The sequence below is a fragment of the Desmodus rotundus genome, chromosome 11 (assembly GCF_022682495.2).
Source record: "Desmodus rotundus isolate HL8 chromosome 11, HLdesRot8A.1, whole genome shotgun sequence".
Lineage (NCBI taxonomy): Eukaryota > Metazoa > Chordata > Mammalia > Chiroptera > Phyllostomidae > Desmodus > Desmodus rotundus.
In genome coordinates this window covers 33,292,622-33,305,984 of record NC_071397.1, presented here as the reverse complement: position 1 = coordinate 33,305,984, position 13,363 = coordinate 33,292,622, and the positions used below count along the sequence as shown (strand labels likewise).

The following is a 13,363-nucleotide window of genomic DNA, read 5'->3' as shown; positions in this document are numbered from 1 at the left end:
GGAGCTGTGGGTTGCTCAGTGACCAGGTTTAGGAATCGAAGGCAGTGAGTACAGACTACTCTTCCAAGAAGATTCAGGAACAATAAAAGTGATGTTGTGGAATAGTTTGTTGAATCCCTACCTTGTCCCGCACAGTGTGTTGGTCAGAGGGAAGTCCTATGAGGTCTTGCTGTTTGTTGTCATAGATATTTAGTTCCACTGACTAAAAAAATTGTTTCACGTCTCAAGCTCAATAAAAGTAGACTTTTACATTTAAGTCCATTTTTTGACAGTCATCCTTCCAGAATATATTGGAGTTATTTTAAAGAAATACATGAATAACTTGATAGGTGTTTGAAACCCAAGTGTTTCAAAAAAAACAAATGACGAAACGTACCCCTCTCCTACCCTGGACTTTCAACACTTGGAAAAACAGAAAAATGTAAGTTACAACTGTATCTTAAAAAAATAGCCCAAACATGATTTACAAGAAATTAACATTTTTAAAGATCTACTTTCCTATATCTCTTGATTCTCTGGAGTAAGGAAAGGTGTCTTACCTCCTCTGACCCTCCAGTTTTAAAAATAACTGCACTACTATACAGGTAATAGAGGTCAGCTGCCTGTCAACCAACAGGTGGCAAAATTATAATTTGAAGGGAAGACCTTATGTATGATTGATGGAATCTACTGAAAAAGATATTCCATGGGATATAATCGCCTGAGTGATTCTATTTAGAAGTCATGAAGTCTGAGGTCTCATTAGAGTTATATATAGAGTTATATCCTTATATCCTTTTATTTAAAGAAGGTGTGCAATTATGAGAAATGAAATGTTATTTCCTTCCCCAAACAAAGTTTTTAGGCTGTCTACTAAGGAATTTTGGTGTCATTGCTCTTTCTTCTAATGAGACTAACCATTTAAATATCTGGTTTGACTTGTATTTCTGATTACTGACTGTGGTCATTCAGAAACTTGTCAAATCTTTCATCAAAACACCAGTGACCTCAGGCTAATCAATCTCTCAGGGTTAGAGCAAAAGGATTTTCTGAAATGCTTACCTGAAAATATTTAATAAGTACACCACACAACAATTAGGAAAAGGCCAACTTTAAAAGAAATAATTTTTCAAAATGTTTGAATCAATCTCTGATGTAATGAATACAAACATTTCTATACAGATTCTACATCACCGTTTCCCTAAAAATCTTCTCAATTAAGAATGAATATTATTGAGTTCCACAACGTTCCCTAAAGTAAGCTTTATACCATGATCAACTAAATAGAAACAACCACTACCACCAGTTCAAACTATTTCCAGTCCCCAAGAATTTTCCCTAATGTTCATCCTGGCAAAAACTATGGTACATTTCTCAGCCCTTCTGAACTTTCCTAAACATTTTTAAGCTGAACATGTGAATAAAATGATTTAAATATTGTTAGAAGTTAGAGAACTAAAGCAGCACCAAATACTCAAAGGAGCCTAACAAGGAAATCTATGTGGCATTTTGGATAAACAGTGAAAAGATCAGTTTCAGTTTCCTTTTCTTAATTCGTTAAGTAACTTAGTAGTTAATTTTTTCCTTCAATGTTTCTGGTTAGCCAGTTCAGTGTCTTAAACAAGCAATTTAATTAAAAAACAAAATGTATTATAAAACTTTCCCTCCAAAAGCTATTTATAGACACCTTTTTCAGATCATTGGATTTGTATCTGTTCTATTTTGGATTTATTTTCATATTTGGGCTCAGGCATTTGTTACACACTTACTATGGTGACCTGCTAATCAGCATTAATCAATGTCATTTAGCCACATATGTTTTTTTAACACCAGGAATTAGCAAATGAACAATCATTTAAACAATATAAATGTTTTCTAAGTATGTCATCAACATGCACATATACCAGTCACTCCTAGCAGCCACAGTAAAAAAAAAAAAATGCATATACGTACTGGTAAACCATTGTCAGAACCACCACTCTCTCTTGCTGGCCCAGAAATACTAAACAACATTTTCTTTTTAAAATTCCTACGTCGTCAGATTAAATGAAAAATTACCTAGTAAAGACTGTCATAAAACAATGACCAATGAAATTCTGAGTCTCTTGAGCTAATAATGAGGTGAAAACAATGTTAGCTGGGGAAAGCAGCACGTTGTGATGGCAAAGAACAGTAGAAGGAAAGGAACTGGAAGGATGTCATCAAGAGATCTTGAAAAGCCATTTCATCCATTTAGCCCTCGCCTGAAATGTAAGTTTTAGACAAGAATCTGAAAAAGCTTCTTTTTAGATTCTTGTCTGAAAAGTCTATGTTTCAGTCAAAATGGAATTTCTAATAAAAAAGAGAAAAGGAGTTAACCTTTCCTATGGACAAACAAAACTAAAGAAAAAGGAAGCAAATAAATACATGGTGATCACTCAGATCACTAAAACAAATAAAAAACTGAAGGCAAAATACTGATCCTATTTACACAGAATGCTGGAATAGCAAATCACAAACTATCACATTTAGTGGATATGAGGATATAGACAGAAATGGGGAGGAAAAGATTTGCCCTATGCGTTGTGCATTATGCCCAATATTGTTGTACACATTTTCACTAATCAACAGAATTAGCAAAATGAAAGGAGCCCATGCCTTCTCCATTAACTGTGATAGATGAATATTTTCCATTTGAGCCTGAGGTTGGAAAGTAAAGTTACAGAGATCAAAACAAAGTGTATATAGTCCTATCCATGTTGCCAGTGCTGAGAATTTGAAAAATAATGGATGTTGTACAAGAGCAAAACTAGGCAAGTTCGTTATCTTCTAGATAAATATCTGATTGGCACATATCTTGAGGCTTGTAGTCATTTTAAAAGTACACTTAATTGTATGGTACATTTAATTGAAGTACATTTAATTATGAGGCCCAAGCACTCCGTTTGTTTCCCTTTCCTTGACTTACCTTCCCAAAGGTATGACTGCAGACAAAGCCTTAAAGAGAATAAAGTCTATATGTTTACAGAGGATGAGACTTACTGTCTGGCCTGGATTTCAAATGCCCATATAATGTGGATTGTATATAACTTTAAAAAGAATTTTACAAATATATGCTTATTGCAGAAATTTTGGAAAATACAGAAGAAGTACAAAGATGTAGAGAAAAAACACCCCCATCGGGTTAACAGAGGCTACCACTATTTACCTTTTACTTGGGCTTTACTCTATATACTTCTATTACCTTGGTATCAAGATTTAGTAACTTTATATACCATGAATATTTCCATCAGTAATTAAATACTTGGCAGCTTTAAGGCACCAGCATAGGATTTCATTTTGTAGTAATGTTATAATTTATTGAGGTGTTTCTTTTGACAAAATAAGTGTTAGTTATAAGGACAAAATAATTACATTATATTCCTATTTCTTTGCAGCAACATACAACACCAGAACAGTGAAATGACCTTAATATGTACAGGGTGGGGCAAAAGTAGGTTTACAGTTGTTCATATGGAAAATAATACATTAATAAAAATAATACAAGAATAAACTGTTTTGCATGCTCACAACTGTACACCTACATTTGCCTCACTGTGTACTCAAGAAAAATATGTGAGCCTAGGATTGTACCAAGCCAAACTGTCCTTCAAGTTTAGACTATACACAGTTTTGAATGTTATTGAGGTTTTTACCAACTGTGAAATAAGGAGCTACAACTTATTACAACAGACTTCTTAAATCCACGCGAGAAGTGGTCACTGAAAACATGGTAAAAACAGGAACACTAATGGAAGAAAAATAAGTAGTAATAGATCAAATAGAGGCAAAAATAATAGGGTTATGCAAATCACATGATTTATTCTCGACTTCAGGAAAAAAGGGTCGCACATCACGTTTCTCACTTAACGTTTGTATTTGCACCTTGGAGATTTATTTTAGAGAAACTCGCGGTTTCATAACCCAAGCAAACACTCCAATCGCGTCGTCTTTTAAATGCTCCGATCCCCTTCAGAGAGGGCTTTTGATAAAACAAAAACCCATCCAGCGACGAAGCCACTACAAAGCTCCATGGCTGACTACCGTAGACTGGGCCGGGTGGCTCGGACCTGTTACCTAAGACTGCCGTAGCCCAATTAACCAGAGGAGCCGCTTGGTAGGTGCGAAGGGAACTTTCTGAGAATGCAGCGAAGACTACGCAATGGCTCACGCGCCCGGGCCTTTCCGCCCCCAGGCCCACTTGCGCATGCGCTACGGTAGCTCCACGTTCCAGGAATTAAGGCCCTCACTTTTTCGTCACAGGGAAGATGAGCGGCGTGCGTCCGCCCTTTCCCACCTCCTTCTATCCTCTCCTTCCCCCTCCCCTTGTCCCTCAGTCTTCTCCTTCCTTTCTTTCCCCCTCCGGGTCTGGAGTCCCCAGCCGACTCCGGCTTCCGGTCAATGGCCGTCTGCGGAAGGGTGTCCCGCCTCTTCCGCTTGTATATAGGAGGTCGCGGCGGCAGCCGCGCCTGCGCGTCTACTGTCAGGGTCAGCAGGCGGGTCCCTTGGGCAGTCCACCTGAGTGTCGCGGAGCCGCGTCCGCGGGGTCAATGGCGATGAACTATAACGCGAAGGATGAAGTGGATGGTGGGCCCCCATGTGCTCCTGGGGGCACCGCTAAGAACAGGAGACCGGATAATACGGCCTTCAAACAGCAACGGCTGCCGGCTTGGCAGCCCATACTCACGGCGGGCACGGTGCTACCTACCTTCTTCATCATTGGCCTCATCTTCATCCCCATTGGCATCGGCATCTTCGTCACCTCCAACAATATCCGCGAGATCGAGGTGAGGGGAGCGAGTGGCTGTGGGAATTGGCCCTGCTTGGGGGAGCGGGATCCTCCCGGCCTGCTCCACTCGGTCCTCAGTTATCAGGAGGTTGACCCACGGTCCTCATCTCCCCCACACCTCCCCTCTCTTGCTCAGTTTCTTCTTTCTTTCTGCGGGTTTTCTGAATTTGCGATTTATATGATTAGAGGCAGAATGAAAGTTTATCGCAGAGGGTGGGTCAGATGAACGCCCTTTTAATGGGCGGTTTCTGTGACTCCTTGGCATTTTGTTTTGTTTTGTTTTTCCTCCAACGAAGGTTAGGAGAGGGGGAAAGAAGTGGGGAAAAAATAGTTATGTCTAGATATTACTCCAAGAGGATTGACGTGGTCAGAATGTCGTTACTTGTGTGGGAATTATCCTAGAAGATTAACACCTTGGCCATTGTTGGGTAAAGGACCCAGAGCCTTGGAGGTACTGGTGATTTTTATCTTAAAAAGTTGTCAAGTGTTACCAGGTCACATATTAGGGCAAATGACCGAAGTGTGCACAGTACCTTTTATTTGGAGCTAATTGTTTGTAGTTGTAGGGCATGATACAGGTAAAAGGTAACCTGCAACTTCAATTCCGGTTTTGCTTTTAGGCTGTGTTTATTAATAACAATGCCCTACATTCGCCCTAGTTTTTCTTTTCCCCTCGATCTTAAACTTTAAAAAAAGTCAGTAATCAGAATAAACCATAAACTGTTTACTAAACATTTCACTGATATAAGACATTTTAGAGAGACGTGGGGAAGCATCTTGAATTGTCAAAGCAGCAATCAGGATGTTCATCCATCGGCAGTGGTGAAGATAGTTTGATACTAGAATGTAAATACTTGGTGTAGATGTCCAGTGTTCAACCTCTGCTAATCTCTTTCCTCGAATATCTGAGGGTATGTTTATCTGTTTAAAGGGCAGTAACTGGTGCCAAGTTCTCTTGGTTTCTTCTGTTCTATCAGGTTATTATCATTTTCCTCTAATTTTATACATGCGATTTAATGGGGCTCTCAGGGTAATTTTAATGATAGGAATAGGCATGATACCTGTTTTCCAGTTTAATTTACAGTGCTACTTCTAAAAACAAAATCAATATGTCTTTAATTGTACGGTGCTCGCCTTTATGTTAATAACAGTAATAAAAATAGAATCTATAGGATAGTTTTTAAATCTTTTACTAAAAAATTCATTCTCATTTTACTAATTAGAGAAAGTGTCACAGGTTTTTTTTTAAGCATGTATTTTTATTTGTTTTATTGTTTCTATCTCCCTAATAGTCCTTTAGATGTAGTACCTGTTCTCCCAGCTACACTAGGATCGGACATACTAGTAAAGTGGTATATTTATTGAAAGGACCATGGGCTCTGGGCTGGGGCAGCCAGAGCTGGGTTTAAATTCAGCTCACTTTCTTGGAATAGTTAATCTCTCTGATCCTCAAGTTTCCTTACCTGTGAAGTACATAAGAAAAAATGCCTATTTAAAATGTGAGAATTAGAAAAAGTGTAGATAAGTTTCTTGGAATTAAGTTTGTATAATAAACAGCTACTGTTAACATGATGATCCCTAATCAGGAGATGACAAATGGAGCCAGAGAGGTTGACATTCACTAGCAAGCTAGAAGAATATTGTGAAATTGAGGCAGAAACCCAACCCAGATGTCTATTCCTAACCTTAAGCTTTTATGCTACATGAGGATTCTTACTGCAGTGTTAGTAGTTAAGAAGAAAATTAACGTTAGAAATTTGATCATCTTATTTAAACTTCTTAAGATATTAAGATGGAGTAGCAATAATTGCAATTTTTAAAGAAGATTTTATTTTTATACTTATTTTTAGAGAGAGAGGAAGGGAGGGAGAAAGAGAGGGAGAGAAACATCAATGTGTGGTTGCCTTTTACAGCCCCCGCCCCACTGGGGACCTGGTCCGCCACCCAGGCATGTGCCCTGACCGGGAATCAAACCAGTGACCCTTTGTTTCACAGGCTGGCACTCAATCCACTGAGCCACACCAGCCAGGGCAAAATTTGCAATTTTATATGAGGATATTTATTATCAAAACTCAACTTCTGTTAATATTTACTATACTATGAAAATAAATATTTACTTTCTTTAAAACTTTGGGTTTTGAAATAAAATAAGGCTCTTCACCCTCACACTAATTGGTGAAATGGGAATTTCTTAAATAGTTCTCATGTATATACTTCTGATTTCAAGCAGCCTGAAGAGCCTGTTACAGCTTAGTCTGGTTTAAAAGGGAACTGAAGTTAAAAGTCAAGGCCTTAGAGTTGAAGTTCCAACTCTCTTAGTCATTATAGGCATATTTTTGAGTCTCAATTGTTTTACTTGAAGAACCAAAAGATTCAGACTAGATGATCTCTAAGATGATGTTTAACTCTAAAATCATATGACTTACAACTTTAATGTGATTTCTAAAAAATGCTGCATATCCAAATTGTATCACCTTTGGAACTAAAGGAAATGAAAAGTAGGACTGATTAGGAATTTTATAATCAACACTAACATAAGTTGTGCCAATAGAATAATTTTTTTCAATTGACTGTATATGTGTAGAGAATTGGTTCTGAATTGAGCCTGGAGTTTATTATGGGACAAACCTAGGGAGCTTTCCCAAACACATGCTTGCTTCTGCCTATTCTCTACCCTTTGTGAGACACTGTGGTAGTTTAGTTTAAAACAATGTTGAGGGTCATTTAAAGTAAATGAGTAACCAGAAGTTCTTGCTAACATGTTCTTTCATACTGTAGCTTGCTCACACCTCTTAGTTTATTTTCTCATTTAAAAAAATTTTTTATTTTTTTTTACTCTCACCAGAGGACATGCACATTGGCTTTTGAGAGAAAGGAAGGGAAAGCGAGAGTGAGAGACAGAGAGGGACAGAGAGAAACATGGATGTGAGAGAGAAATATCTGATAGGCTGCCTCCTGTCCACGCCCACTTAGGGACCAGACTGCAACCTAGACACTGCCCTGACTGGGGATCAAACCCAAAACCTTTTGTTGTATGGGAGGATGCTCCACCCAGCCAGGGCCAATGAGGTGTTCTTAATTTTTGCAAAAACAGTTTTAGTTTAATGGTTAGAATTGAATGAAGATATTTTCAGAGTAATTAAAAACTAAACATTTACTTCAAATTAATATTGCCAAAAATGTTCAGAATATATTTTTATTTAATTTTAGTGGATTAGCATCCCCCATGTTTGAGAGAGAAACCCAAGTCTCATTTTCTTCACTTTATATTTAATCCTGATTATTTTCTGTTTCCCATTTTTTAAATCGTGTTTTTTCCATTACCATTTTGCCCTTAAGTCCTTTTCCACCTCCACCCAACTTCCCTCCCCCCATAATCACCACACTGTTGTCCATGTCCATACATCCTTTTTCTTTCCCTTGTTTTTGATAGAAATATAGTTTTATCTATTGTTTTTACTCCTGTGCAGCTTGGATTCTTAGATTCCAAGATTTTTAAGAGGATTAGATTTTTCTTCATTTAGTATTCTTTGACTATACTTAGCTTATAGCTAAGATTCAAGAAAGCAGAAGTTGCATTGTAGATTGTTAAAGATTAAGCACTTTATGTTAAGAAGTTTAAAGATTTTAGTATTCAAATGAATTACAGTTGCATAGCAGCCCACTCTGGGAAATTAAGAGTTTTGTAATGTTAGTGTTTTGTTGCTCTGATAACTTTAATACTTAGAGCAAGGCATGACAAAGTATATATGGCCAGCCAGACCAGTTGGTAAGGCCCAGGAACTGAGAATGTTTTACAGATGAACATTTACCATTGATTTGATGATAGGGGACATTTAAGTTTGAATGCCCGTTATGCATAATGTGTCCCCCCCAAAAATAATTCCATTCTTATTAGTAGACCTGTGTTACCAGAAAATTGTACACAATTGTTATTATATTTTGAATTTCAGCAATAAAAATTGGTGTAGTTTTGTTTTCTCTCTTGTTTATATAACAGCCTACATATGGAGGGATCCCCCCAAAACCAGAATTTATTTATACAAAATTGTGTATTTATTTTTACATATTTAAACTTGTCACTTTCAAAGTACTCTTCATTGATGCAATACTCCTATTGAGACTTTTTTCCCACTGCTTAAAACAGTTTTTGAACTTGTGGATTTTGATGCCTTTTAGTGCTTCTGCAGTTTTTTGTTTCCCCTCTTCCATGTTGGCAAAACATTTCCCTTTGGAGATATGTTTTCATAGGAGAAACAAACAAACAAAAAAACGTCGCTGGGGAGGGGGAGATTGGGTGAATAGGGCGGGTGGGGCACAGGGGACGTGCCATTTTTGAGCAAAAACTGCTGAACACTCAGCGTGGTGTGGGCAGGTGCGCTCATAAATCACCCATCATGGAAATGGGCAAACTCATTGAAAGAGTGTTCAAAAAAAATTCACTGAAGCTGAACGCAGCCTCACAACAACACCAGCTGGTGCACTGATACAGATGGGTTCCTAGAACACCCACATAGCAGGGGAAGCCTGCACTACAAGGGGCCTGCCCTCCAGAAAATAATTCCAGTTTTTTGGGGGGCCATCCCCCCTTGTAGTATCCTCTGCCTTGCCTCTTGGTTTGTAAAGCCTAAAATATTTTCTGGACCTTTACAAAAAGGAATTTCTTGCCCTTAATGTCAAGTTTTAAGAAACATGCTGGCAAATTTCACATTTATTACAAAAACAGCAGTATTTAATTTACGTATTCTAATACTCAATAATCTTTCAGTTAGGTATAATGATCCCTGACAATTGCTTGTGTCCTACCTTCTTTGTACAAATTTAATAGATATAAAATACCTTAGCTAAATTTACTATTAATCTTGGCTTGGGCAACATCCTTCTTCCTTTCTTTGTCACCGTCAGATGAAGTTCAGGCAACCTAAAGAAAATTGCTTTTGAAAGTTTTATTTAGATTAGCTTTTGTCGTCTTTAGAGCCTCTAGAAAGGACTACTGATAAATCCTTTTTTTCTTAATCCTCATCCAAAGATATGTTTTTATTGATTTTAGAAAGGAAGGGAGAGAGAGAGAGAAACATCCATGTGAGAGAGAAACACGGATTGGTTGCTTACTGCACACACCCTGACCAGGGAATCAAACCACAACCTAGGTATGTGCCTTGACTGGGAATTGAACCAGTATCCTTTTGGTGTATAGGGTGATGCTCCAACCAAGTGAGCCACCCAGCCAGGGCAACTCCTGATAAATTCTTTAGTGTGGAATGATCAGTTCAAAGGAGTATTTAAAATGACATCTAATTAATACTTAAAATGATTTACATTATTACTCAGCATTTTGTTGAGTGACCTGTTTAGGTCTTATATTGATTTCCTTTAAGACAGATTTACATTCAAAAAATGGAAGTTTTCCAATTCTTACACGGTGTAAAAATTGTGTGTCCTTCAAATTCCTCCTTTACCACCATATTAAATTCAGTCTGTTTCTTAGGATTAGGTTAGGAATAGGATGTATTTCTAGGATTACCACGAAGAAATGCCAGTTTGATTTAGGGGAACAATTGCAGTGGTAGCAAACAAAGCTGAGAAATGTGATAACCCTTAAACTAACCTACTCATATACATCTGTTGTTCAGTTTTCCCTCTGGTTCTTTGTGTTTTGTTCTTAAGCTAATGGGCATGTTTCTAACTTGCTATATTCCGCACTGTGTCCTGTATGCTTTTGGCATTTCATAAGTATTAATTTTTTAACATAAGGGAACTATAGTGTCTCTCCCACCTGGTAGCCTCTTTCTTTCACTGATGAGTCATGAACTATTATCTTTAGTATAATTTCTTTTTCTCCCTATCTTTATTAAGGTATAGTTGTCCCCGTGCCCCCCTCCCCACCCCACCCCCCCGCCCCTTTTTGTGGTGAGAGCACTTAAGCTCTACTCTCTTATCAAAAAGACAAGAGATAACAAGTGCTGAGGGTGTAGAAAAAAAGGGAACCCTTGTGGTATGTACATTGATACAGCCATTAGGGGGAACAACATGGAGGTTTCTCAAAAAATTAAAAACCAGAACCATATGATCCAGAAATCCCACTGCTTGGTGTATATACAAAGGAAAGTAAAGCTTTGTTTTTGTACCTAATAGATTTCTTTACAACCTAGACATCAGGTCAGGCTACCGTTGAATTTTAGCTGATGAAGGATATTGTAGTTTTTTGATGGTAAAAACTCACAGACTGAGTTAAATTTATCAGGAGTTTTAATCAACATTGCACATTTTCTATAGGCAAAGTCCTGTTACAGGGTCTCTTTTTTTTCTCAAGCAGAGAGCTTTTCTTAAGCAGCCTGGAATCCTTTGAGGGAGATGGATCAGACACATAAAAGAAAAACTAAACATTGCTAGGTGACTGGCACAGACAGAAAATGCCTTAGTAGTTCAAAGGAAGATAAAATCACCTCTCTAATGATCATAGAAAACTTTGTGATGGAAGTGGGCTTGGAGCTGGAACTTGATGGATTGGTAAATAGCAGTACTAAAGAACATTTCAAGAGAGGTTCAGATGGAGTGGCGGGCAATCAAAAGGTATACAGAGAAAATGGGAGCAAGGGCAAATCACCTGGTGCCAGGTAGTAGACAGACTTGTATTTGATAATGAATATATTAAACTGGAAAAGTAACGTGATTGACACGATGTGTATAAGTTAGGACTGGGTTTGGCAATGAGTAAGGTTTTCATTCTCATGTGAAATCTATTAGAAATGCAGTCCCTGGCTAGTATGGAGGCTTGTTTACTGAATCCACACACTGTCTAGTTTACTGCCCTGTCCTTCTTAGGCTTGGCTCCGGGGCTCACAGTCCAGAATGAGGACTAGAGTTCTGATTGTCACAGTGTTTTCCAGGTTACCACCTAGAAAGAAGGGATGTGTGGAAGAAGGGATGAAGAACAAATGAGTAAAAGCCTTTTAAAGGAGGTTCTTGGAAGCTGTCACATACCACCTCCACTTAGTAACAGGCCACACTAGCTGAAAGGGAGGATGAGAAATGTGGTCTTCATTCTGATAACAAGGTTTTCAGCTAGTGGTTGAGAGTTATATACTGTGGAAGAAGGGTGGCACAGAAATTGGGGTGAGGGACTGACAGTGTCTGCAATACAGGGCTGTATATATAGGAAGATTTATTTGGTGGTGTTAGGTTGGCTGGATGGAAGCTGAGTCATCTAGATGTCAGAGTCTAGTAGTTCAGATGTTGAATAATGATTACATTTTTATAATGATTGAATAATGATTATAGTATTGAGTTGAACTTGATTTCATGGTAAAAACCATTGTGTGTTATTTTGTATATGAAAAGCAATCAGGTGTAGGGCTTTGATGATAAGGTTTTTTAAAAGTAGGAGAAGGAATATTCTCTCTTATTTTCTTCAGCCTGCCTTTTTTCTTTCTTTGTTCAGCATATCAATGTGTTCCAGTTTTTTTCCTTAAAAACTGACAGTGTCCTATTTTGATTCTATTTAATAATAAAAATTTAATAATGACCAATATTATTTGAGTGTTTAGTTGGCTAAGAATTTTACATATGTCATTTGATACAGTGGCACTTACAAGGGTAATGTTGTTCTCTCCATTTTGTTTTTTAGAAGGGGCATATTTAATCTGAGATTAAGTAATTTGCTTAGGAACACAGCTGGGATTCAGATCCTAACACTCTGACCTCTTGCTTTATTTCCTCTAGGTGCCAGTCACTATTCTTTTTTCCCACACAATCTGTTTGAAAAGAAACATGTCCCCACTTATTGATAATGTCCATTCCCATCTCCCATTAACTCCCTAACCCACTGTATGTTAGGTCAAAAGTGCAATGAAGAGCAATGAGGGAAGGGGAATAGGAATGGTTGAAGGATGCTTTATAATTTTACTTTTTATTTTCAATGTAGATTTTTAAAAAAGATTTTATTTATTTACTTTTAGAGAGAGGGGAAGGGAGGGAGAAAGAGAGGGAGAGAAATATCGATGTGTGAGAGATACATCATCTGGTTGCCTCTCGCACACCCCGAACCCAGGACCTGACCCACAGGCCCATGACTCAGGCATGTGTCTTGACCAGGAGCAGAACCAGTGATATGAAACTCCCCTCTCCCCCCGCCCCATTCAAAGCGCACTGCTCAATCCACTGAGCCACGTCAGTGAGGGTAATTAATAAGACTTTTTATTCCACTAGTCTGTAAGGTCTTCTGTGGTACAAACAATTCATTCCCATTATATATATAGCCCAGTGCTTGACATCTAATAGGGACTAAGATGTTTGAATGAATTAATTAAATTTAATTGGTACAATCAATACATTTTAAAGCAGCTTATTGAGAGTTTATTGCACATCTGAATATTATTATGGGTCTGAAGGAGTTATTGAAATTAGCCAAGGAAAATGGTATATACTACAGGATCAAACTTGTATGATATCCATCTGTATCTAAAGGCAAAACAAATTTATAAACAGACTGATGGGCAAATATTGCAGCAAAAGGAGGCAGTGCATGATTTAAAAAATGTCATAGAATACCCTGCCCCCAAATTTTAGAAGCTTATT

General features: G+C 37.9%; 1 protein-coding gene across 1 annotated transcript in view; it reads left to right on the top strand.

The window, feature by feature from the left end:
* The first annotated feature begins 4,265 nt into the window (after positions 1-4,265).
* TMEM30A (transmembrane protein 30A) overlaps positions 4,266-13,363 on the top strand; it is a 34,712-nt gene continuing 25,614 nt past the window's right edge. Inside the window, 3 exon segments of the mRNA XM_024576627.3 lie at positions 4,266-4,361; positions 4,364-4,434; positions 4,436-4,784. Of these exon segments, the coding sequence (XP_024432395.1) occupies positions 4,266-4,361; positions 4,364-4,434; positions 4,436-4,784 (516 nt within the window).